The following is a 24540-nucleotide window of genomic DNA, read 5'->3' on the forward strand; positions in this document are numbered from 1 at the left end:
TAGTGGCCTTTTGCTTTAGCTGATAACAGGTCATTTGTTACTTTATTAAGAGCGGTTTCTGTTGAGTGTTTAGGGTGGAAACCAGATTGTAGTAGATCAAGTAAGGAGATAGTTGTGAGAAATTGAGTCGTTCCAATAATTTTGAAGCAAAGGGAAGTAAGGAGACCGGTCGATACTTAGAAGAGGTGGAGGGGTCAAGCAAGGGATTAAGGATTGGTATGATTGACGAATGCTTGAGGGTATCAGGAAATGTGCCAGTGGTTAGAGATTGGTTAAAGAGATGAGTTAGGGTAGGGGTTAGTGAAGCAGAGAGAGAGTGAAGAAGTTGTGAAGGAATATGGTCAAGTGGGCAGGTTGTGAGATGAGCCAAGGGTAGGACTACAGAGACGTCTTCCTCTGTTATAGGAGGGAAGTAGTGTAGAGTTTTGTTAATAGAAGTGGTGGGTAGGATGACTGGGGGTGAGGGGTATGAGGTGCAGATATCTTTTCTAATGGTGTCAATTTTATTTTTGAAGTGATCAGCAATAATCTGAGCAGTGAGGTTTTTAGTGGGCGGGGGTGCAGGCAGACGTAGAAGAGAGTTAAAGGTTGAGAACAGCTTTCTGGGGTTGGATGCATGAGATGATACAAGGGAGGAGAAATAGACTTGTTTGGCCAGGCTGAGTGCAGGGTTGTAGGACTTAAGGATAAATTTATAATGCCAGAAATCAGCACAGGTGTGTGATTTCTTCCACTGCCATTCAGCAGCCCGTGAAAATCGCTGAAGATATCTGGTCTGTTTGGTGTGCCACGGTTTCCAATGAGTGATTGATGTACGTCGAAGAGTGGAAGGTGCAGCTTTGTCAAGTGTTAATTTTAGTGCTGAATTATACTGTAAAGCCACAAGGTTTGGGCAAGAGCTGGATGAAATGTTAGAGAGCAGAGGATTCAGTTGAGTGGAAAAGTCTGTGAGATCCACGTCATTTAAATTCCTGCAAGTTAGCAGTTTTTTGGGGGCTTGCAAAGATGTAGTAGCTAGAGTAAGAGTGAAAGTTAGTAGATGGTCAGAGAGAGGAAAGGGGAAGTTAAGGAAGTTGGAAACGGCTCAGAGATTAGTAAAGACAAGGTCTATGGAGTTGCCTTCACAGTGGGTTGGAGATGTTGTCCACTGCAACAGGCCAAAAGAGGTGGTAAGGGATAGAAGTTTAGAGGCAGCAGGCATGTTAGGATTATCAATGGGTATGTTGAAATCCCCTAAGATGAGAGGAGGGACATTACAAGAGAGAAAATGTGGAAGCCAGGCTTCAAAGTGGTCCAGAAATTGTGATGCTGAGCCAGGGGGCCTATAGATAACTGCAACACGAAGAGCTACAGGGGAGAAGTGGCGGATAGAATGAACTTCAAAAGATGAGAAGGAAAGAGAGGGGGGAAAGAATGAAGTGAAAGGTACTGTGTGGAGACAGGAGAATTCCTACTCCCCCTCCTTGTTTGTCTCCTGGTCTGGGAGTGTGACTGAAGTGCAGGCCGCCATAGGACAGAGAAGCTACAGCAGTTGTGTTAGAGGAGGAAAGCCAAGTTTCAGTGAGGGCTAACGGGTTAAGTGAACATGAAATAAATAGGTCATGAATAGATGTAAGCTTATTGCATACAGAGTGTGCATTCCAAAGGGCACAAGAGAATTGGGGTGTACTAACAGAGGTGCATTTAATGAGGTTTAGAGGGTTACGTGGGCAAGGTGTATGAGCTGTCATTTGGGGTAGTGAATTTAGGGAAGCAGAGGGTGGACCTGGGTTATGTGAGACATCCCCAGCTACAAGAAGAAGAAATATGGTGAGCGAAAGGAGATGAGAATGTATCTTATGCGAGTGTTTAAGTTTAGAATCAGTGAAGCATGGCTGGATGATGGATGTGCCATTGGAATAGAGTTCATGTGTGTTGTACAGGGGGGAAGATAGAAGAGAAGGAGAAATATGAATTGTCTGAGTGCTGTTTATGAAAGGAAGAGCTGTGACTTTAAGGAGAAGGGAGGAAAAGGTTAATGCAGACATTAGAAAGTGTAGCATGATTCCAGTTAATTTAGGGAGATTTAAATGCACTTGTTTCTCTGTTTGTCCACAGAACCTTGTTATAACTTTTGAACTAACACACTCCTTGTTATAACTCCCTACACTTATGAATTAACACACTCCTTGTTATAACTCCCTGCACTTATCAACTAACACACTCCTTGTTATAACTCCTGTCCCTACACTTATGAACTAACACACTCCTTGCTATAACTCCCTACACTTATGAACTAACACACTTGTTGTTATAACTCCCTAACCTATGAACTAACACACTCCTTGTTATAACTCCCTACACTTATGAACTAACACACTCCTTGCTATAACTCCCTACACTTATGAACTAACACACTTGTTGTTATAACTCCCTACACCTATGAACTAACACACTCCTTGTTATAACTCCCTACACCTATGAACTAACACACTCCTTGTTATAACTCCCTACATTTATCAGCTAACACACTCCTTGTTATAACTCCCTACACTTATCAACTAACACACTCCTTGTTATAACTTCCTACACTTTTCAAATAACACACTTGTTGTTATAACTCTCTACACTTATGAACTAACACACTCCTTGTTATAACTCCCTACACTTATCAACTAACACACTCCTTGTTATAACTCCCTACACTTATCAACTAACACACTCCTTGTTATAACTCTCTACACTTATCAACTAACACACTCGTTGTTATAACTCCCTACACCTATGAACGAACACACTCCTTGTTATAACTCCCTACACCTATGAACTAACACACTCCTTGTTATAACTCCCTACACTTATCAACTAACACACTCGTTGTTATAACTCCCTACACTTATGAACTAACACACTCCTTGTTATAACTCTCTACACTTATCAACTAACACACTCGTTGTTATAACTCCCTACACTTATGAACTAACACACTCCTTATTATAACTCCCTACACCTATGAACTAACACACTCCTTGTTATAACTCCCTACACTTATCAACTAACACACTCGTTGTTATAACTCCCTACACCTATGAACTAACACACTCCTTGTTATAACTCCCTACACTTACAGGGTTAAAAGGGATTCTGTCCTTTTACTCATACCTGGAGAGAGAGGAGAGAGAGAGCGTTGTAAGCAGGGTTCAAAATATTTTCCAAATAGGTTCCATTTATATACCAGTCGCTGTTCAGTATATTTTGTTATCCATATATAATATATTCCTTAATATATATTCTTGTTTTAACTCCCTACACTTATGAACTAACACACTTAGAGAACTACACATGCTGCACTAATCTTGTATATGCATGTGTGTATATATATATATATATATATATATGTCTAACATATGTATTTGTTTGTGTATATATGTATTTACAGACATACAGTATATACACATATAAACGCATAAATACATATGTATGCATATACTGTATAGACATATATATAAATAAGTGCATTGGAGCCCTTTGCAGCTAAGTAGATGAAAACATGAAAATAAAAAATAAATAAAACATATTCATAGAAACATAGATATTGACGGAAGATAAGAGCCATAGGCCTAGCAAGTCTGCCGGATATTACCTAACAGTATAAACTTATCTAGTTTGTAGGATAGCCTTATGCTTGTCCCAGTCATTTTTAAAGTCCCCCACAGTGTTTGTCGTTACTACCTATTGAGGAAGTTTAGTTCATAAATCAATCACTCTTTCTGTAAAGAAGTGCTTCCTCAAATTACTCTTGAATCTACTACCCTTCAGCTTGAGATCATGACCCCTTGTTCTTGAATTTTCCATTTTATGTAAAATTCCCACAGCCTCAGTTTTACTAAGCCCTTTAATGTACTTGAAAGTTGCTATCATATCACCTTTTTCCCTTCTCTCCTCTAAGCTATACATATTTAGGTCATTGAGCCCATCCTGGTAAGTTTTATTTTTTAGACCATGTACCATTTTAGCAGCCCTCCTTTGCACAGATTCAAGTTTGTTAATATCCTTCTGAAGATATGGCCTCCAGAACTGTACACAATACTCAAGATAAGGCCTAACTAATGATCTTTAAAGTGGCATAAGAACCTTATTCTGCTATGTAAAGAACATTGGAATGTGAAATATTCATATTTTCATGTCAGGTAAGCGCACTTGACAATATGAGATCGGGTTTGCACTCGAGTAGGGTGTTTTTTTCCACTTTTTCCACTAACTAATTGCCCCATAGAAGTCAATGGAGCAAAAAAGTGGGGGGAAAAACTAACACCCTACTTGCATGCAAACCCGATCGCATTTTTTCAAGTGCACTAATTCAACATGAAAATATTAATATTTCACATTCCAATGTTCTTCAAATAGCAGAATATGTTTTATTTATCCATAATACATATATGGTATTTGGGTACAATATATATCTATACCACTATATAAAGAGATGATTATATATATGTATAGATATATACAAATATAGAGAGTAATATATATTATAAAATACATAGAACATATTCCCTTATGTACATTAGAATGTGAAATGTTCACAGTTAATAAACAGAATAACACTTTATTGAATATGAATATTGCATAAATATGCTTTTCATGTTTTCATCTACTTGACTGCAAAAGGCTGGGTTAGATAGTGTTATTATTAGCGTAATTGTACTTTTCAATGCATCTATGTGTTTTGTGACACTTTTTTGTTTTGCGAAACAGTTAACCAGAGCTCTGAGGTTACGGTAATCATTCTAGCATAAATCGCTATTGCATTCTTGCTTTTGCATTTACTTTCAACTTGTAATATGAGTGATACATCCGACGTGTACAAACCCAATGCCGCTCACACTTAACTTTTAGCACGCCGCTTCTAATCTGGCCCAATATCTATTCAGGGCATGTGTGCTGTTAACAATTTCATTGCAGTTATAAATGAACATGACGGTGATTATATTTTTTTAGGTAAAATTTCTTATTTTATAGTCGTATTCTTCTTTTTATTAAACAAAAAATTATTGTGTTTATTAATATTTTAATTGAGCATGCCTAAAAACTTAAAACAATGCAAACATGCAAAATAAATGTGATTTATTGACTAAGATACTATTACCATTGGTCTCTCACTATAAAGTACTTAACAAATGTGATTACTACCTGTGTTTAATGGACTGGAATATCACCTATGAAAAATGCATGTATTTACTTAAAAGCTATGCTGGAATATGGTGTTGAACAAACTTCTGTTTGCATTTCTTCTTATTATTATTATAATGATTTCAATCCTATCTATTTTGAAAAATCATTGTAGATTGTGACCGGTATTGTAAACTGTATGTAATATCTCATATGCCTCAGTAGAATATAGTTGCTAATATTTAATGGATTTTTGCTTTACTTACAGAGTAATGCTAAATAATTCCCTTGAGCACTTGCCTGATAAACCTCTCTGCCAACACATGCCTAAATTAAACTGGCTGTAAGTATGGAACAGTTTAATAGTATGTTTATTCTATTTTAGAAAATGTTGTTTTGACATTGTTGATAATTAAACTGTATGCCAGAGTTTTTCTCACTGAGATGTGAAAAACAGGTTTTGGCTGCTCCTTAAATGATTTGAAGTATTATACTCTCCTTCAATTCTCAGTATGCAGTTGCAATTTGAAAATTACTGTACCCAATAGCTCTTCATTTAGTAACAGAAGGCTCCCATTTCACATTTCTATTAAGAGACAGTGGAAAACATGAATTTCCATGCTTTCATGTGCTTGAGTAAGAACTGCGGCATGAATTTTTTTTATTTTTTTTTCATTTAATTGACCTAGTTTTATTAAAATATATATATAACACAAGTCCTTAGACATTTGTGTGCAATATATAGCAGCCAAGCAGTTAAAGGGATACTAAACCCAATTTTTTTCTTTCATTATTCAGATAGAGCATGCAATTTTAAGAAACTTAAAAAATGGGCTGGATCCTTAGCTTACATTCCTGCTTTTTCAAATAAAGATAGCAAGAGATCGAAGAAAATTTGATAATTGGAGTAAATTAGAATGTTACTTAAAATTGCATGCTCTATCTCAATCATGCAATTTTAAGCAACATTCTAGCTTACATGAGCTTTCTTGTTTTTTATTGTTAATTTAACAACCATAATTATAAAGAATTATTTACAGCCTGTGGTGTGTTTTACTATCAGAATAGTTTAAAAGTGCTTTAGCATTTTTATATTTTGTAATAGCATTGCATACTGTCAGTCCCTCTTAGTCACATGTTAACTATTTTTTACAAGCTAGATTTAGGTTACGTCATTACTTCTTTATTTTTCTCTTTTTATCTTAGATTTTTTTTTAGTATTATTTTTTCCCTTTTCAACATGTGCAAATCATTTTACAAATATGCTGTGTAATTAATTGCTGATTTCTCTTTATCTAAGGGTTAAATTAATATTTTACACATTAACTGAAAGCTTATAAAGCAGAACGTCTAAATGGAAAGGAACAAGGCCTTAATCTTTACGACTGAGCAACCATCAATAAATATTTGATGGAAATGTTATGTACCAGCGTGACCAGAACATTTAATATTGTGTGTTTTCTTTCAGGGATTTTGAAGGCAACAATATTCAAATTTTAAGGAACTCAACTTTCACTTCCTGCAATACATTAACTGTTCTGTAAGTTTTTTTGTTTTGTTTTTTTGGCATATTTTTAAATAAGGTGTTTGCATGTTCATAATCTGGATAAAACTCTTATAAAAATGAAATAAATATATAACATTTTGACATAGATATACACAATACATGTACTGTGAGATCCACAACTTAAAGTCTAAACTAAACTTTCATGATTCAGATAGAACATGCAAGAACTTTCCAGTTTACTTTAAAGGGACATTAAACCCACAGTTTTTCTTTCATGATTTAGATAGAGAATACCATTTTTTTATTTTTTTATTATTTTATTTAAATATCAGCAGTAATTTACAGAGACAAATAACAAAGAAGTCACAAAAATCAAACCTTTTCAAATTGTTTTACATTTAAATAAAAAACAGTGAGCAAATAGATGTTCTGCTGAATTTTATCTTAGTTGGAGAGCCCAACCATGAATATCAAAACCAATTATTTAGATATCAGCAGTAATTTACAGAGACAAGTAACAAAGGAATCAAAAAAATCAAACATTTTTAATTGTTTTACATTTAAATCAGAAGCAGTGAGTTAATAAATATTCTGCTGAATTTTATCTTAGTTGGACAACCCAACCATGAATACCAGAACCAATTATTTAGATATCAGCAGTAATTTACAAAGACAAATAACAAAGGAATCACAAAAATCAAACATTTTCAATTTGATTTACAGTTAAATCAGGAGCAGTGAGCAAATAAATGTTCTGCTGAATTTTATCTTAGTTGGACAACCCAACCATGAATACCAAAACCAAAGCGAGAAAAAGGGAAAAAAGAAAGAAAAAAAAGGAAAGGAAAGGAAAAGGGAAGGGACAAGGGCAGAACCAAAAAGAAATCCACTCCCCCCCCCCCCCCCCCCACCAAAGCTAGGGAAGAATACGTATGTATGAGACCGGAGGAATCCCAGAAAATCATCTCAGCTCATTTCAACTGATAAATTATTACCAGACACCCAGAAGCACCAGTTCCGAGTTTCTGAATGGAAATATTAGGTCATTCATCTCTGTGTCAGGCAGTGACCTGATAAAGGCTGACCACTTAGCAAAGAATTGTCTGATGTCGGAATCCTTATCTAAATTAGTATCCCTTTGTTCTAGCAAGCATTGTTTTTTCAAACAATTCTTAATCTCTGGGATGGATGGAGCTACTCTTAACTTCCAATTTTTAAGAATAAGATATCTGGTTGCCAGTATAGAGAGAAATATCAGTTTATCATATGGACTATGATTAGGCTGACCATATTTCCTTGAGACAAAAACGGGACATTGAGATGTCAAAAACGGGACAGGGTTAATATTCTTTATTCATAGGAAAAAAAGTAAGATTTTAACAAAAGTTAACTTTTATGACATGAATATAAACTATTGAGCCAACAATTATCCATCAGTTACAGAGGAACTCATACAAAAAAAATTAGGTAGACGTAGAGCTATAACATCTAAATACCAATCCACAGTGTTTTCACAATGTTCCCATGATCTAAATTGGGAATGTGACATGTGTATATTTTTTAATCACATGCCCTTAACTCAATGTTTCCAAAATTGAAATAATCCTCTATGTTGTCAAGGCAAATCTCCCCATATTAACTGATTTTAAATGGTAAAAGTGTAGCCTCTGAACAGGCATTTGGTTTAAAGATCTGGATTAGTAGTTGTAGATTTTTTTTAGCTGAGTTACCCAAAATCATTGTTACATGGTGGAAGAACTGAGAAAAATGTGGAAATAGTTACTTGATAATAACCATTATTTATAACGTCTGTACAACCAGCACTGCATCAGCATAATAATAAGCATAATTAATGACAATTAAATGGATTGACAGGCACAGACACTGGTCTTACCTTGGAAGGCAGAACTTAGACGATTGATCTACTTGATCACTATGTTTGTATGTTCGCACTGTGACACAAGAAGATGGCAAGAATTATCTCTCTGGTGAAGGTCAGCCGCTAATTCGGATGATGGCAGAGGCAGATGATCATCACATCAGATAATGACAGATCTAGTCCGACTCCTGTCCTTACTAGGCACTAGCTAGTAGTTCTAACTTCCCTCTCGTGACCAGTCTCTCTCCTCAGCTCAGTCTGACAGCTCACGACTGAGTACTGACCTGCTTTCACTTGCTTTCAATGATCACGCCCCTAATTTTGAGCACGGGCAACTAGAGGAGGTGCTGTGGATCATGTGGGCACGGCCACCCAACCCTAACCCTGCAGTTAAAAAAAAAAAACTGCCCTCCCCACCGGCGGGGAGTTTAAAAATGTTTAGTAAGTGGTGTGTGTGCTAAAAAATTACACTTGCGCTGGTCGCACAGTCTGATAACCCTCAAAACGGGACAAAATGAATATTATTAATGAAACGACGGGACGGGGGAAAAAACATAAAATAACGGTACTGTCCCTTTCAAAACGGGACGTATGGTCAGCCTAACTATGATACTTTATACCGAAGATAATCTGTTGTTGTGTAAGAGCCAATTGAGAAATTTTTAGAGTTTTGTTGAGCCAAAACTCTAACTTCCACCAAAGATGCCTTATTTTAGGACAGGTCCAGATCATGTGCATTAAGTCAGCTGCAAGGAGCGCACATTTTGGACATTTATTAAAACTAAAGTTATTAATTTTGTGGCCCTTTTCGGGGGTAAAATATGGATTATGTAAGAGTTTAACATGCATCTCCCGCCAGGTGGCTCATAGTCACCTTGGCTACTTTGCCAATTGAAGTTTGGACCATTTTTATATCAATAGTTGATTGAGGTAACAATCGGTTCCATAGAGAAGTGATTTTCTCCAGTTCTGATTCACCCTTACTGAGTTTAATTAACTGATAGCACGTGGAAATGGATCTGACACCATTTTTAAACAAGGTGAGCCAGCTTTCTAACTTACCCAGAGTCCAGTTCCATCCTGTCTCACTCATCAATTCACAAAGGAGATGTCTACTTTGCAAATATGCAAAAAAAACATAATTTATGTAAGAATTTACCTGATAAATTCATTTCTTTCATATTAGCAAGAGTCCATGAGCTAGTGACGTATGGGATATACATTCCTACCAGGAGGGGCAAAGTTTCCCAAACCTCAAAATGCCTATAAATACACCCCTCACCACACCCACAAATCAGTTTAATGAATAGCCAAGAAGTGGGGTGATAAGAAAAAAGTGCGAAGCATAAAAAATAAGGAATTGGAATAATTGTGCTTTATACAAAAAAATTATAACCACCACAAAAAAGGGTGGGCCTCATGGACTCTTGCTAATATGAAAGAAATGAATTTATCAGGTAAATTCTTACATAAATTATGTTTTCTTTCATGTAATTAGCAAGAGTCCATGAGCTAGTGACATATGGGATAATGACTACCCAAGATGTGGATCTTCCACGCAAAAGTCACTAGAGAGGGAGGGATAAAATAAAGACAGCCAATTCCGCTGAAAAAAATCCACACCCAAAACAAAGTTTAAATCTTATAATGAAAAAAACTGAAATTATCAGCAGAAGAATCAAACTGAAACAGCTGCCTGAAGTACTTTTCTACCAAAAACTGCTTCAGAAGAAGAAAACACATCAAAATGGTAGAATTTAGTAAAAGTATGCAAAGAAGACCAAGTGGCTGCTTTGCAAATCTGATCAACCGAAGCTTCATTCCTAAACGCCCAGGAAGTAGAAACTGACCTAGTAGAATGAGCTGTAATCCTTTGAGGCGGAGTTTTACCCGACTCGACATAAGCATGATGAATCAAAGATTTTAACCAAGATGCCAAAGAAATGGCAGAAGCCTTCTGACCTTTCCTAGAACCGGAAAAGATAACAAATAGACTAGAAGTCTTTCGGAAATCCTTAGTAGCTTCAACATAATATTTCAAAGCTCTAACTACATCCAAAGAATGCAATGACTTTTCCTTAGAATTCTTAGGATTAGGACACAATGAAAGAAACAAAATTTTTCTACTAATGTTGTTAGAATTCACAACCTTAGGTAAAAATTTAAAAGAAGTTCGCAACACCGCCTTATCCTGATGAAAAATCAGAAAAGGAGACTCACAAGAAAGAGCAGATAATTCAGAAACTCTTCTAGCAGAAGAGATGGCCAAAAGAAACAAAACTTTCCAAGAAAGTAATTTAATGTCCAGCGAATGCATAGGTTCAAACGGAGGAGCTTGAAGAGCCCCCAGAACCAAATTCAAACTCCACGGAGGAGAGATTGACTTAATGACAGGTTTTATACGAACCAAAGCTTGTACAAATCAACGAATATCAGGAAGACTAGCAATCTTTCTGTGAAAAAGAACAGAAAGAGCAGAGATTTGTCCTTTCAAGGAACTTGCAGACAAACCTTTATCCAAACCATCCTGAAGAAACTGTAAAATTCTAGGAATTCTAAAAGAATGCCAAGAAAAATGATGAGAAAAACACCAAGAAATGTAAATCTTCCAGACTCGATAATATATCTTCCTAGATACAGATTTACGAGCCTGTAACATAGTATTAATCACAGAGTCAGAGAAACCTCTATGACTGAGAATCAAGCGTTCAATCTCCATACCTTCAAATTTAGAAGGTCTGGTCTTAACGGAAGAGTCCACGGTTGGCAAGTGGCCATCCGGACAAGATCCGCATACCAAAACCTGTGAGGCCATGCTGGAGCCACCAGCAGAACAAACGAACACTCCTTTAGAATCTTGGAAATCACTCTTGGAAGAAGAACTAGAGGCGGAAAGATATAGGCAGGATGATACTTCCAAGGAAGTGACAATGCATCCACTGCCTCCGCTTGAGGATCCCTGGATCTGGACAGATACCTGGGAAGCTTCTTGTTTAGATGAGAAGCCATCAGATCTATTTCTGGAAGTCCCCACATTTGAACAATCTGAAGAAATACCTCTGGGTGAAGAGACCATTCGCCCGGATGTAATGTTTGGCGACTGAGATAATCCGCTTCCTAATTGTCTATACCTGGGATATGAACCGCAGAAATTGGACAGGAGCTGGATTCCGCCCATACCAGTATTCGAGATACTTCTTTCATAGCCAGAGGACTGTGAGTCCCTCCTTGATGATTGACATATGCCACGGTTGTGACATTGTCCGTCTGAAAACAAATGAACGACTCTCTCTTTAGAAGAGGCCATGACTGAAGAGCTCTGAAAATTGCACGGAGTTCCAAAATGTTGATTGGTAATCTCACCTCCTGAGATTCCCAAACCCCTTGTGCTGTCAGAGACCCCCAAACGGCTCCCCAACCTGTCAGACTTGCATCTGTTGAAATCACAGTCCAGGTCGGAAGAACAAAAGAAGCCCCCTGAACTAAACGATGGGGGTCTGTCCACCACGTCAGAGATTGTCGTACAATCGGTTTTAAAGATATTAATTGAGATATCTTTGTATAATCCCTGCACCACTGGTTAAGCATACAGAGCTGAAGAGGTCGCATGTGAAAACTAGCAAAGGGGATCGTGTCCGATGCAGCAGTCATAATACCTAGAATTTCCATGCATAAGGCTACTGAAGGGAATGATTGAGACTGAAGGTTTCGACAAGCTGAAACCAATTTTAGACGTCTCTTGTCTGTCAGAGACAGAGTCATGGACACTGAATCTATCTGGAAACCTAAAAAGGTTACCCTTGTCTGAGGAATCAATGAACTTTTTGGTAAATTGATCCTCCAACCATGTTCTCGAAGAAACAATACAAGTTGATTCGTATGAGATTCTGCTAAATGTGAAGACTGAGCAAGTACCAAGATATCGTCCAAATAAGGAAATACCACAATACCCTGTTCTCTGATTACAGAGAGAAGGGCACCGAGACCCTTTGTAAAAATCCTTGGAGCTGTTGCTAGGCCAAACGGCAGAGCCACAAACTGGTAATGCTTGTCTAGGAAAGAGAATCTCAGAAACTGATAGTGATCTGGATGAATCGGAATATGCAGATATGCATCCTGTAAATCTATTGTGGACATATAATGCCCTTGCTGAACAAAAGTAAAAAAAATAGTCCTTATAGTTACCATCTTGAATGTTGGTATCCTTACATAATGATTCAATATTTTTAAATCCAGAACTGGTCTGAAGGAATTCTCCTTCTTTGGTACAATGAAAAGATTTGAGTAAAACCCCAGCCCCTGTTCCAGAACTGGAACTGGCATAATTACTCCAGCCAACTCTAGATCTGAAACACATTTCAGAAATGCTTGAGCCTTCACTGGATTTACTGGGACACGGGAAAGAAAAAATCTTCTTGCAGGAGGCCTTATCTTGAAGCCTATTCTGTACCCTTGTGAAACAATGTTCTGAATCCAAAGATTGTGAATCGAATTGATCCAAATTTCTTTGAAAAATCGTAATCTGCCCCCTACCAGCTGAGCTGGAATGAGGGCCGCACCTTCATGTTGACTTGGGAGCTGGCTTTGGCTTTCTAAAAGGCTTGGATTTATTCCAGACTAGAGATGGTTTCCAAACTGATACTGCTCCTGTAGGGGAAGGATCAGGCTTTTGTTCCTTATTGTGACGAAAGGAACGAAAACGATTAGTAGACCTAAATTTACCTTTAGATTTTTTATCCTGTGGTAAAAAAGTTCCTTTCCCTCCAGTAACAGTTGAAATAATAGAATCCAACTGTGAACCAAATAACTTATTACCCTGGAAAGAAAGGGAAAGCAAAGTTGACTTAGAAGACATATCAGCATTCCAAGTTTTAAGCCATAAAGGTCTTCTAGCTAAAATAGCTAGAGACATATACCTGACATCAACCCTGATGATATCAAAGATGGCATCACAAATAAAATTATTAGCATGTTGAAGAAGATTAACAATGCTATGAGAATTATGATCTGATACTTGTTGCGCTAAAGCTTCCAACCAAAAAGTTGAAGCTGCAGCAACATCTGCTAAAGATATAGCAGGTCTAAGAAGATTACCTGAACATAAGTAAGCTTTTCTTAGAAAGGATTACATTTTCCTATCTAAAGGATCCTTAAAGGAAGTACTATCTGCCATAGGAATAGTAGTACGTTTAGCAAGAGTAGAGATAGCCCCATCAACCTTAGGGATTTTGTCCCAAAACTATAATCTGTCAGTTGGCACAGGATATAATTGCTTAAAACGTTTAGAATGAGTGAATGAATTACCCAAATTATTCCATTCCCTGGAAATTACTTCAGAAATAGCATTAGGGACAGGAAAAACTTCTGGAATAACTACAGGAGATTTAAAAACCTTATTTAAATGTTTAGATTTAGTATCAAGAGGACCAGATTCCTCTATCTCTAATGCAATTAAGACTTCTTTAAGTAAAGAACGAATAAATTCCATTTTGAATAAATATGAAGATTTATCAGCATCAACCTCTGAAACTGAATCCTCTGAACCAGAGGAAATATTATCGGAATCAGAATGATGATGTTCATTTAAAAATTCATCTGAAAAATGAGAAGTTTTAAAAGACCTTTTCTGTTTACTAGAAGGAGGAATAACAGACATAGCCTTCTTAATGGATTTAGAAACAAAATCTCTTATGTTAACAGGAACACTCTGAGTATTAGATGTTGATGGAACAACAACAGGTAATGTAACATTACTAAAGGAAATATTATCTGCATTAACAAGTTTGTCATGACATTCATTACAAACAACAGCTGGAGGAACAGATACCACAAGTTTACAGCAAATACACTTAACTTTGGTAGATCCAACATCAGGCAGTGATTTTCCAGAAGTATCTTCTGATTCAGCGTCCAACTGAGACATCTTGCAATATGTAATAGAAAAAACAACATATAAAGCAAAATTGATCAAATTCCTTAAATGACAGTTTCAGGAATGGGAAAAAATGCCAGTGAACAAGCTTCTAGCAACCAGAAGCAAATAAACAATAAGACTTAAATAATGTGGAGACAATAATGACGCCCATATTTTTTAGCGCCAAAAAAGACGCCCACATTATTTGGCGCCTAAATGCTTTTAGCGCCAAAAATGACGCCACATCCAGTAACGCCGACACTTTTGGCGCAAAAACGTCAAAAATGACGCAACTTCCGGTGACAAGAACGATGCCGGAAATAACATGTCAGGGTTTCTCGCTGTCTCTTTAAGGATTATTCATCTCCCTGCTGCTGATTGGTTACACCTCCTTTAAAACAGGTGCTCTCCCAACACACCTTGCTCAGTATTCTGGAAACCTAGCCTAAGTTAGGTGTGATACAAGCCTGATAAATATAAAGTTGTAATTTATTCACTGATTCGTATTTTCCTCTTTCAGCATTTCTACTATCTCCCAAAAACGGATTACAGAGGTCTCTCTTCCTTCCTGTATTACAAGCTGCCGTGAAGCACTAACTACTGAGCTGCTGATTTTGCTGTGTGCTACAGTTCATTATTGGGACAATCAGACTGCAGGTAAATTCGGGACTTCCACTAACAACTTGCTTTCTTATTTTACTTACCCGGTAAGTCTCAAGAACTGCTGTACCGGACTGACGTGACATCACTTCCGGTTCTCCCGGACACATTGCTGAGATTACCGAGCAGGGAAGCTCGCAGAGGAACGGATCAGTATTCAATTCATTGGACATTCAGGTACATTTGAGATCTGTTACTTACATTTAACCTCTTGATAAGATACATATGCCGGAATCCTTCTTGACACTTTTGTTGCTGAATCAGTGTTTGTTTAACACACGGAACTGACTGCTTGTATTGTAATTACACTGGGATTAATTTATCTCTCCAACATCCCTGCAATACACTTCTAAGTAACTGTTTGGACCAACAGCAGAGGAACTGTGTTTTTGTTAAAGAGACTTTCCTTTAGTTCTTGCTGGGAAGTTACCTGTGTTTAACACCTGTTACCTTTTTTTTCATATCATCTCTCATTGCAATACAGTTCTAAGAGAGCTAGAATCATCTCTTTCTCTCAACCAATTACTGTGTAACAACTATACAGTATTAAGAAAATATTAATATCACTGATAAAAAAGGATCTCCTCTTCCCATAGGGGATCCACTACATTAGTGAAAACAATCTATCATTTTAACCTGCAGTTGTGTTCCACATTTATAGTTGTATCGTTATATAATACTGAGCCTTAAAAAGGAAATGGAACCAGCAGAGTTACCCCAGATTGTTTTCAACTTATCCCAAAAAGTAGATCAGCTAGCCCAAGGCTTGCATGACCTACGTATAGAAAATGCTGCTTTAAAAGGTGTCATAAGAGATTCAATTGCTGTTAAATCTAACCAGTTGGAAATATTAGCTGAACCCCAAGTTTCATTGCCAGAAACATTTTCAGGGAACAGAAAAGCTTATAGGCAATTTAAGAATGCATGTCACCTACTATTTCTGATGAAACCTCGTACTTACCCCACTGAGAGAGTGAAGGTTCTAACTACCATTTCCTTTCTCAGAGGGGAACCCAGGAATTGGGCAGACCGGTTCTTTGAAACCGATGACTCCATACTTGGGTCCCTGAATGAATTCTTCTCAGCTATGGATGAATTGTTTCAGGACACTGATATACAATTAACCGCAGAAACCTCCATGAGGAGCCTCAAACAAGGCAAAAGGCCTGTGGAGGAGTATATTACGGATTTTAAACAATTCGCTGCTGATTCGCTCTGGAGCCCCGTTGCCTTGCGGAATCAGTTCCGTTTAGGGCTATCAGAGGCGCTAAAAGATGAATTCGCAAGGATTGAGCTGCCAAAAACTTTGGATGACTTTATGCGAGTTGCCACCCAGATCGATAGACGCATACGTGAAAGAAAAGCAGAACGTTATACTGTAGAAACGAAGCCTAAAAGTTATTCAACTTCAACAGGTATTAGCTCCTACAGTCATTCCAAACCTCAGACCGAGGCTATGGAGATTGGATTCCTAAGGGGTCCCCTTACTCCAGAGGAAAAACTACGACGTAAGGTAAAAAACCTATGTATGTACTGCGCTAGTCCCACCCATTCTGTCCAGGATTGCGCAGTTCTGACAAAAACCAAGAAAGGTATGTCACACATAGCATACACCTCTATACTATCTCTGCCGAAAGCTTCAAATTCTTACTGTACTTTATCTCTCTTCCTGCAGCTGGATCAAAAACGTCTGACGATTAACGACGCCATAATAGATTCTGGTGCTACAGGGAACTATATTGATGAAGAGTTCTGCCTAACCAACAACATTCCACTGATTACAAAGAAAGTCCCTATTCCAATCAAGGTCATAGACGGTTCCCCTATGACCTCCGGACCTATTACTCAAGAGACTGTACCATTATATGCTAACATTTCAGGACATGTTGAAATGATTTCTTTTGATGTTTTACCTTCTCCTCATTTTACTTTGGTTATAGGCTTGGAGTGGCTTAAACTCCATAACCCTTCAATTGTATGGTCTCCATTCTCAATAAATTTTGTTTCAGATTATTGCAAAGAAACCTGTTTCCATGATCAATTCTTATTTCACACTAACCCCCAATCTGAAGATTTACCCTCAGAATACAAAGACTTTCTAGATGTCTTTAGCAAAACTGAGGCTGAGAATTTACCACCCCATAGGGCATACGATTGCCCCATAGACCTCCAACCTGGTGCAAGGATACCATGCGGACACCTCTATCCCTTAAGTCCTCCAGAACTAGAACACCTGAAAACGTATTTGGAGGAGAATTTGCGGAAAGGCTTCATCAGGAGTTCCACCTCCCCTGCTGGTGCAGGTATATTTTTTGTCCGCAATAAAGATTCCAGTCTCAGACCCATAATAGATTATCGTGAACTTAATAAGTGCACAATAAAAAATCGATATCCTTTACCCCTAATTCCAGAGATGATCGAAAGACTCTCTGAAGCTACCATCTTCTCTAAATTAGACCTAAGAGGGGCCTACAACCTCATCCGGATAAAGGAAGGTCATGAGTGGCTGACGGCATTTAGGACCAGGTACGGTCTTTTTGAGTACCTGGTAATGCCGTTCGGCCTATGCAATGCCCCCGCCACGTTCCAACACTTCATCAACGATGTGTTTCGTGATTTGTTGGACGTGTGCGTAGTCATCTATCTCGACGACATCCTCATTTATTCCAGAACTATGGAAGAACACAAAAAACACGTGCGTTGGGTCCTCTCCAGACTTAGAGTCCATAAGCTGTATGCCAAACCCGAAAAATGTAAATTCCATACTAATCATGTCTCCTTCCTCGGGTATAACATCTCACCCAAGGGAGTACAAATGCAGACTGAAAAGGTTACCGCCGTACTAGAATGGCCAGAACCTAAAACAAAAAAGGATCTACAGAGATTTTTAGGGTTTTCTAACTATTATAGAAAATTCATAAAGAATTTTTCCACACTGGTAAAACCTTTGACAAGATTAACTGGCTCTAACGCGGTATTCAGATGGGATTCTGATGCCAAAAGCACATTCAATCTGTTAAAAGCCAGGTTTACATCTGCACCTATTCTTCAATTCCCAAACCCACAATATCAATACACATTGGAAGTCGATTCCTCTGATTATGCAATTGGAGCTGTCTTGTCCCAACAGAAAACCTTACAAGAACCGCTACATCCCATATCTTTCTATTCAAAAACAATGACTCCAGCTGAAAGAAATTATGCTATTGGGGATAAGGAGTTGTTGGCAATCCGCCGATCTCTAGAGCATTGGAGGCATCTCCTGGAAGGAACTAAACTACCAATCAATATCTTCACAGATCATAAGAACCTCCAGTACCTCCAAAGGAATAAAACACTCTCGGCTCGTCAAGTACGATGGAGCCTTTACTTCGATCGATTCAATTTTAACATCATTTATAGGCCTGCAGAAAAAAACGGCAAGGCAGATGCCTTATCTCGCATCCCTAATAAACCTACACCCTTGCACACTAGGACTTCTATTGTTCCTCCAGAGTGTTTTATCGGGTTGTCCATCCCATTACTTGATGAACTCAAGGATTACTGTAGGAATGTACCTCTTTCCCCAGAACCCAATCTCTTAAAAACCTCTGGAATATACTATCACGGGGATAAAATTTATTTGCCCTCTCATATGAGATTACAACTATTACAGTCAACACATGATTCACCCCTTGCTGGACACCCTGGTGTCCGACGGACCATGGAGCGAATAAAACGCAGTTTCTGGTGGCCTGAGATGAAAACAACTGTTCAAAACTACATCAAGACGTGCAAGGTTTGTGCCACTTCCAAACCTGAGAGGAAACCACCGTATGGACTCTTAATGTCCATTCCTGTTCCACAGAAACCCTGGGAACATGTGTCAATGGACTTCATCGTTGATTTGCCCCCATCCAACAAACAAACAACTATTTTTGTAGTCATAGATCTATTCACTAAAATGGCTCATTTCGTTCCCTATCACAAGGTCCCTTCCTCCTCTGAAACAGCTCATCTTTTTATCGACCACATAGTTAAGTTACATGGCATACCCCCCATCTTGACTGATAGGGGATGTCAATTCACTTCGAAATTCTGGACCAAGCTATGTGAGTTGACTAAAATCGACCACCGTTATACCACAGCATTTCACCCACAGACCAATGGTCAAGCTGAGAGACTCAATCAATGGCTCGACCATTACCTCAGATGTTACTGTTCATACCATCAAACAGACTGGATAAAATTCCTCTCTATGGCTGAGTTCGCATATAACAACTCAATTAACTCCTCTACAAAGATGACAGCGTTTTATGCGAACTACGCTTATCATCCGGATTTCCCACTGTCAAAAAATGGGTCACCCGATTCGCCATTAGTTGACGATTTATGTAACACCCTACAAGAAAATTTCAAGCATATAAAAGAAAATATCTTAAGAGCTCAACATACTCAGAAACATTACTACGATCTTCGTCGAAGAAAACCACCAACCTATTCTATAGGAGACTTAGTGTGGCTTTCCACAAAAAATCTGAAGCTTCTGATCCCTTCAAAAAAGTTAGCCACTCTTTTTATTGGACCTTTTCCCGTTCAGAAAATTGTAAACGAAAATGCTATACGATTGCAGTTACCTGCAACAATGAAGATACATCCTACTGTCCATGTATCTTTGGTAAAACCTTACATAAGGACAAGAGATGAGCAGGTATTACTCCCACCAACTGATCCCGGACTAGCTTTGGATGAATATGAGGTTGAGTCAGTTTTAGATTCCAGATATCACAAAGGAGTCTTGCAGTATCTGGTGAGATGGAAAAACTACTCGGTGGATGAGGACTCTTGGGAACCTGTTTCCCATTTAAATGCTCCTCGTTTGATCTCTGTTTTTCATCGCAGACACCCTGAACGTCCTCGTCCTCTCGCTGTGGAACAGCGACCCTGAGAGGGGGGTCATGTCAGGGTTTCTCGCTGTCTCTTTAAGGATTATTCATCTCCCTGCTGCTGATTGGTTACACCTCCTTTAAAACAGGTGCTCTCCCAACACACCTTGCTCAGTATTCTGGAAACCTAGCCTAAGTTAGGTGTGATACAAGCCTGATAAATATAAAGTTGTAATTTATTCACTGATTCGTATTTTCCTCTTTCAGCATTTCTACTATCTCCCAAAAACGGATTACAGAGGTCTCTCTTCCTTCCTGTATTACAAGCTGCCGTGAAGCACTAACTACTGAGCTGCTGATTTTGCTGTGTGCTACAGTTCACTATTGGGACAATCAGACTGCAGGTAAATTCGGGACTTCCACTAACAACTTGCTTTCTTATTTTACTTACCCGGTAAGTCTCAAGAACTGCTGTACCGGACTGACGTGACATCACTTCCGGTTCTCCCGGACACATTGCTGAGATTACCGAGCAGGGAAGCTCGCAGAGGAACGGATCAGTATTCAATTCATTGGACATTCAGGTACATTTGAGATCTGTTACTTACATTTAACCTCTTGATAAGATACATATGCCGGAATCCTTCTTGACACTTTTGTTGCTGAATCAGTGTTTGTTTAACACACGGAACTGACTGCTTGTATTGTAATTACACTGGGATTAATTTATCTCTCCAACATCCCTGCAATACACTTCTAAGTAACTGTTTGGACCAACAGCAGAGGAACTGTGTTTTTGTTAAAGAGACTTTCCTTTAGTTCTTGCTGGGAAGTTACCTGTGTTTAACACCTGTTACCTTTTTTTTCATATCATCTCTCATTGCAATACAGTTCTAAGAGAGCTAGAATCATCTCTTTCTCTCAACCAATTACTGTGTAACAACTATACAGTATTAAGAAAATATTAATATCACTGATAAAAAAGGATCTCCTCTTCCCATAGGGGATCCACTACATTAGTGAAAACAATCTATCATTTTAACCTGCAGTTGTGTTCCACATTTATAGTTGTATCGTTATATAACAAATAATTTTTTGCGCCAAAAAAGTCTGCGCCAAAAATGACGCAATAAAATGAAGCATTTTCAGCCCCCGCAAGCCTAACAGCCCACAGGAAAAAAAGTCAAATTTTTAAGGTAAGAAAAAAATTGATTATTCAAATGCATTATCCCATATAATGAAACCGACTGTCTGAAAAAAGGAATGTTGAACATCCTGAATCAAGGCCAATAAATGTTTAAACACAATTATTTAGAACTTTATATAAAAAGTGCCCAACCATAGCTTAGAGTGTCACAAAAATAAGACTTACTTACCCCAGGACACTCATCTACATGTAGTAGAAAGCCAAACCAGTACTGAAATGAGAATCAGTAGAGGTAATGGTATATAAGAGTATATCGTCGATCTGAAAAGGGAGGTAAGAGATGAATCTCTATGACCGATAACAGAGAACCTATGAAATAGACCCCGTAGAAGGAGATCATTGATTTCAAATAGGCAATACTCTCTTCACATCCCTCTGACATTCACTGCACGCTGAGAGGAAAACCGGGCTCCAACCTGCTGCGGAGCACATATCAACGTAGAATCTAGCACAAACTTACTTCACCACCTCCACAGGAGGCAAAGTTTGTAAAACTGATTTGTAGGTGTGGTGAGGGGTGTATTTATAGGCATTTTGAGGTTTGGGAAACTTTGCCCCTCCTGGTAGGAATGTATATCCCATACGTCACTAGCTCATGGACTCTTACTAATTACATGAAAGAAATTCCTTGTTCTTGATTTGAAACTCTGTTTTTAGTTCGTCAAAAGATTTGACACATTTTCTCTCTGTGTCCCAGAGTTGTATCAGCCTGTCCAGACCTAGGTTATGCCATTTTTTAAATATTACAGAATTCAGGCCTGCAGGAAATTTCGGGTTTCCCCTTAATGGAAGATACTGAGAGACTTTACAATTTAAAGATAGTGAACTACTTACTTTCCACCAAGCCTTCAGCGGGTTAGAGAAAGATTTAAGCCGTTTGATTTTGCCTGGTAATTCTTTAGGTGGACAGTGAATTAAGACTAACGGTAAGTAAGGACTACATATTTCTTCTTCTAAAAAATTATTCGCAACGTAATTGCTGTGTGAAATCCAATCAGCCACCACCCGAACCAAGAAAGCGTAATTGTATGAGCGAATATCTGGTAATGCAAGGCCGCCGCTGTCATTTGGAAGAGAGAGTTTACTTAAGGATATTCTAGGTCTTTTCTCCTGCCAGAGAAATCTACTAAGTGTGCTATTAAGACAGCGGACATCCCTCTCCAGCATGATTAAAGGAACGTTCTGTAATATATAAAGAAGTTTCTGAAGCAGAATCATTTTGAATAGGGCAATCCGACCAGAGATAGATAATGGCAGGGATTGCCAATTTTTAAGTTTCTCCTTAATATTTACTAAAATTGGAGAAAAATTCAGGTCATAGATCTCCCCTGATAGAGTAGGGATAAAAATACCTAGATATTTAAGAGAGTTTCTGGCCACAGAGAAAGGGAGAGCAGAGGGAGAGTTACTATTGTGTCTGAGCCATAGCTATTCTGATTTTGCTTCATTTATCTTATAGCCCGAGAAAGTCCCAAATCTGGCAGTGATATCTAATAGTTTAGGGATACTAGTTTTGGTGTCCGAAAGATATAAGAGCAGGTCGTCGGCATAGAGAGCGATTTATATAACCTGGTTTCCCAGCTTAACTCCTGACAGCTGTTGTCTGACCATGATTGCCAACGGTTCAATGTCGAAGAGGGGGGACAGGGGGCACCCCTGACGTGTTCCCCTCCCAAGAGTTATCTGTGGTGAGAGAGTTTGATTGACCATCAACCTTGTACATGGTGCTTTATACAGATTCATGATAAAGTTTAGGAACTAGTCCTTGAAGCCAAAATTAACCAGAGAAGTAAATAAATGATTGAAGTGTATTGAATAGAATGCTTTCTCTGCATCTATTGAAACAATAGCCAAGTCCGGTTCCATCCCGTCTCCCCCACTCTCCGACACCTGCATGGTCCTGAAATATTCTGCAATAACTATGGCCTCTCTGATTTTCGCTGAAGAGTTTCGACCATGGAGAAACCCGGCCGGTCCGAGTGAATAACTTTAACGAGTGGTGCCTGAAGGCGCCCGGCAATGACTGAACAGAGAATTTTATAATCTCTGTTTAAAAGAGCTATGGGCCTATAAGACTCTTTAAGGGTGGGGTCTTTCCCACCCTTCAGGATTAGAGTAGTATTAGAAGCAGAAAAAGAGGCAGCCACTGGGTTGCCCTCAATATACATACTATTATATAGATTTCTAAGGTAAGGAGTGACCTCAGAGCTCATAATTCTGTAGAACTCATTCGGAAGGCCATCTGGTCCTGGCGCTTTATTAACGGCGAGCTCTGTGATGGTTTTTTTTATCTCTGCTTCGGTAATTGGAGCATTGAAGGTATCAGCCACCTCAGCCGAGATTTTAGGACTGGAAATTTTACTCCAGAATTGTGTTGCTTGAGTAAGATTTGAACTCCTGTAGGAGTACAGATCCTGGTAATACCTAACAAATACCTCAGCAATTTTGTCCGATTTGTCAAGATGGGTACCATCCTGTTGGATATTCTCAATATGAGATGGCTTTTTCTCCCTTTTAACCAGGTTCGCCAACAATTTGCCGGATTTGTTTCTGAATCTATAGATCCCGGCTTGAAGTCTTAGGTCCCTCTGGGTTTCTTGAAAAACAGCTAATGCGTCCCCAGCGTTTTTGGGCCGGACATATTTCGCCCAGTTTGTATCGGATTTCTCCAACAAATAGGTGTTATAGGAGTTTATTATTGCGTTGGTAATTTCTTTCTCTCGTGTTGCTCTACCTCTTGCATAGTGTTTAAAATATAAACATTCTCACCCTCTGTTATTTTAAGTTTTGCGGGATAAATAATAGTGGCTTTATGTCCTTGTTGGATTAATTTGGTGCAAATGGGGGCTAGTGCCTTCCTTTTAGATGTTGTCTCAGCTGAAAAATCCTGAAATATGAGGATTTTAGATTCTTCGAGTGTGATAGGTTGGTTCTTTCGGTAAAATTACAACAATGTAATTTTATCTTGAAAGTTTAGAAGTTTTGCTATCACCGGTCTGGGTCTATGATTGCCTTTATTATCCGCCCAGGGTCTGCCTAGCCTATGCGCCCTTTCCACTATAATATGTGGATAGTTAGATGGAATTTTAAGGAGTTGAGGTAATACTTCAGAGATAAAAGAATTTAAATCCTCATATTTCTTATCCTCTTGGACCCCTATTAGCCGAATGTTATTCCTACGGGCCCGATTTCGAGGTCTTCGAGTTTAGCCTGTATTGTGTTAACAGAGAGATTAATAGATTCTATATTGGCGCTATGGATGGTGGTGAGATCTTCCACATCTGAGACCCTTTGTTCAACTTTGTTAATTCTGTTGGCGAACTGTCTAACTTCTTGTGATAGCATTGTAATATCTTG

The 24540-nt window shown here is 38.4% G+C and overlaps 1 protein-coding gene across 1 annotated transcript in view; it reads left to right on the top strand.

Annotated features, from left to right (window-relative positions):
* RXFP1 (relaxin family peptide receptor 1) overlaps positions 1 to 24540 on the top strand; it is a 509714-nt gene that overhangs the window by 344158 nt on the left and 141016 nt on the right. Inside the window, exons 8-9 of the mRNA XM_053700228.1 lie at positions 5420 to 5494; positions 6620 to 6691. Coding sequence (XP_053556203.1) covers positions 5420 to 5494; positions 6620 to 6691 — 147 coding nt within the window. The remainder of the gene's footprint in view (positions 1 to 5419; positions 5495 to 6619; positions 6692 to 24540) is intronic.

The sequence above is a fragment of the Bombina bombina genome, chromosome 2 (assembly GCF_027579735.1).
Source record: "Bombina bombina isolate aBomBom1 chromosome 2, aBomBom1.pri, whole genome shotgun sequence".
Lineage (NCBI taxonomy): Eukaryota > Metazoa > Chordata > Amphibia > Anura > Bombinatoridae > Bombina > Bombina bombina.